Source organism: Pyrgilauda ruficollis, unplaced genomic scaffold (assembly GCF_017590135.1).
Source record: "Pyrgilauda ruficollis isolate IOZ18807 unplaced genomic scaffold, ASM1759013v1 scaffold24, whole genome shotgun sequence".
Taxonomy (NCBI): domain Eukaryota; kingdom Metazoa; phylum Chordata; class Aves; order Passeriformes; family Passeridae; genus Pyrgilauda; species Pyrgilauda ruficollis.
In genome coordinates, this window is record NW_024523648.1 from 17,067,382 (window position 1) to 17,069,882 (window position 2,501).

The 2,501-nt window shown below is 61.9% G+C and overlaps 1 protein-coding gene across 1 annotated transcript in view; it reads left to right on the forward strand.

Moving 5' to 3' along the window:
• Positions 1-1,566: 1,566 nt before the first annotated feature.
• SASH1 (SAM and SH3 domain containing 1) overlaps positions 1,567-2,501 on the forward strand; it is a 529,880-nt gene continuing 528,945 nt past the window's right edge. The window contains exon 1 of the mRNA XM_041469752.1: positions 1,567-2,490. Coding sequence (XP_041325686.1) covers positions 2,198-2,490 — 293 coding nt within the window. The 5' untranslated portion in view covers positions 1,567-2,197. The remainder of the gene's footprint in view (positions 2,491-2,501) is intronic.

Here is a 2,501-nt window from a genome sequence, read left to right on the forward strand (position 1 = left end):
ATTCAGGGGGGAAAAAAAAGAAAAAAAAAAAAGAATGGAAGGAGATTTTAAAAGGAGTAAAATTCTCTTTCTCCTTTTCTCCCTCTTTGGCAGATGAACCTGTGATCCCTAGGCTTTATACCCAGAGGCTGCATTTTAACCGCTGGTAAGTAGCTAACCTTTCCAAAACACCTTGCAGCGCAATGCTTTCTGCGAGAACGCCGCTGTGCTGCGCAATCCTGTGGCGAGCTACACGAAGCCTGAGGACAAATGTGAGCCTAACTCTGCTCAAAAAAAGTCCTCCCGTTACGAATAATGCCCCCCTGCAAAATTACTAAACTGGAGGAGGGTGCCCGTCCTCCGGTACCCCTGTGCTGTGGGAGGCTGGTGGGTGCCCCACTGCCTGTTCCCCTGAGCTCCCCTCAGCCGGTATGAGGAGGGATCTTGGCAGGAAAACAAGTTCCAAACAGTTTAGAATGAAAATGTCAGGAGGGTCCTCGCCTCAGCCCCTGAGGGCTGGCTCAGGGTTGGAGCCGAGGGCAGCGGCAGGGCCGGGCCGGGCCGGGCCGGCTCCCGCCTGCCCGCGCCGCTTCCCGGGGCAGCGCCGCTTGCCGGGACAGCACCGCTCTGCGCCGCTCCGACCTACGAAGGGTCGCTGCCCCCCCGGGACAGCCGGCGCCGCCGTCTGTCCGGGTGTCCCAAGGGCGCTGGGGGGCAGCTCCCCGGGCCGTGCCCCCCTCGGCGTTCCCTTGCCGCGGGGAAAACGGGGACGGGCAAGCCCGGCGGAGAGCCCGCGGAGCGGTGGCAGCCCCGAGCCGCTGCCCCGCCAGGCTGCCTTGCCGCCGGGCCGGCTGCACGCCGCCTCCCCGCATCCCCGGCGGGTCGGGCTGGGCAGGCGAGCGACCGGCGGCAGAGACCGCGGGCTGCCGGCAGGGAAAGTTGGAAAGGCCTGGGGGAGAGCCGGGGCAGGGGGCTGGCAGCGGGGTGGCGGGCGCGGAGGAGGAGCGGGGAAAAGCCGCACCGGGAGGAGCCGGAGGAGATCTGCGGGCGGCGCATCAGGCGCCTCCGGGGTAGAGGAGAGGGAGGACCCGGGCGGGGAGCACCTCTCCGGTACCGGTGGCCGGGAAGGGAGAGCTCCGGCGGCATCCGGGGAAGGCGGGGGCACCGCCGGCGACCTGCCGCAGATCGGCTCATCCGCCGCCGCCGCCGGAGGATGCACGAAGCGCCGGCCGCCCGCACGGCCCCGCCGCCGCCGCCTCCTCCCCAGGGCAGCTGCGGACAGCGGCGGGAGCGCCAGCAGAGATAGGGAATCGCGCGGAAAGTTGTACGGGCCGGGCGTAGGGCTGCGTGCCCCGCTGGGGCAGGAGGGCACTGCCGGCATCAGAGACGAGAAATTGGGTCTGGAAAGCAGTTTCTGGTCTCGCTGCCAGCGAAGCGCATTTAACATTACGGGGATGAAGGGAAACTGGGAAAGTAACTCGGAAAAGTGAGTGGGATTTGTTGTTGGTTTTTTTTTTTTTTTTGGTTTTTTTTTTTTTTTTGTTGTTGTTTTTTTTTCCTTTTTCTGTTTTGCTCCTAATCCGAAAAGAGCCGTTTAAAAGGAAAGCAAAAGCCGCCGTGTGCGCCCGCTGCTGGGAGAGGCACGGGAGAGGAGCGCACTGCACACCGGCACCCCTGCCCACGCTGGGCGAGGGTGCGGGATCCTGCGCTCGGCTCTCCCCCGACACCATCGTGTACCAAAGCAGCTACTTACAGCAAACAGATTCATCATACGACAGAGCGCAGGAAGGTGAGACAGAAGCAGAAACAGAAACTAACACTGAAAGGAAGAAAAAAAAAAAAAAATACAGCGTCTGAGAATTACTTCCAGAGAAAGTGGGTGGATGTTGTGCAGCAGCGACCTAGGATTTTAGGGGGTGCACCCTTATAATTTGCTTCTCTCCAGTCCGAGCCTCCCTTCTCCGGTGGCGAAAGCGGTACAACTCGGTACAAGAGGAGGAATAAGCAGAAGGGGTTCGGTCAGCAGTGCTTGCGGTGCCCTACTGATCTGCTTTAAGGATTTTTTTTTCTTTTCCTGGTGGATGTTTTCTTGACCTTGATTTTGAGACCTCTTACTTGCATCGCAGTTTTTGTGGCTTTATGTCCTTTGGCGAGAAGCGGAGAGGGGGAGGCTGGCTTCAGTGCTGAAAGTTGCAATCGTTATTATTTTGGAGCCACCATGTGCACCAACATAGTCTACGAGTGGCTGAAGACCCTGCAACTCCCCCAGTACGCGGAGTCCTTCGTCGATAATGGCTACGACGACCTGGAGGTCTGCAAGCAGATCGGCGACCCGGACCTGGATGCCATCGGCGTGGCCGTGCCCCACCACCGGCGCCGAATCCACGAAGCGGTGCGGCGGCTGAAGGAGGCAGACGAGAGGGCGGCGGGGCTCTACTTCACCCTGGAGCCGCCGCCGCCGCCCCCCGCCCCCGCCGGGCGCTGCCCCCGCCGGGCGGGGGGGCCGGAGGAGCCGCGGCGGG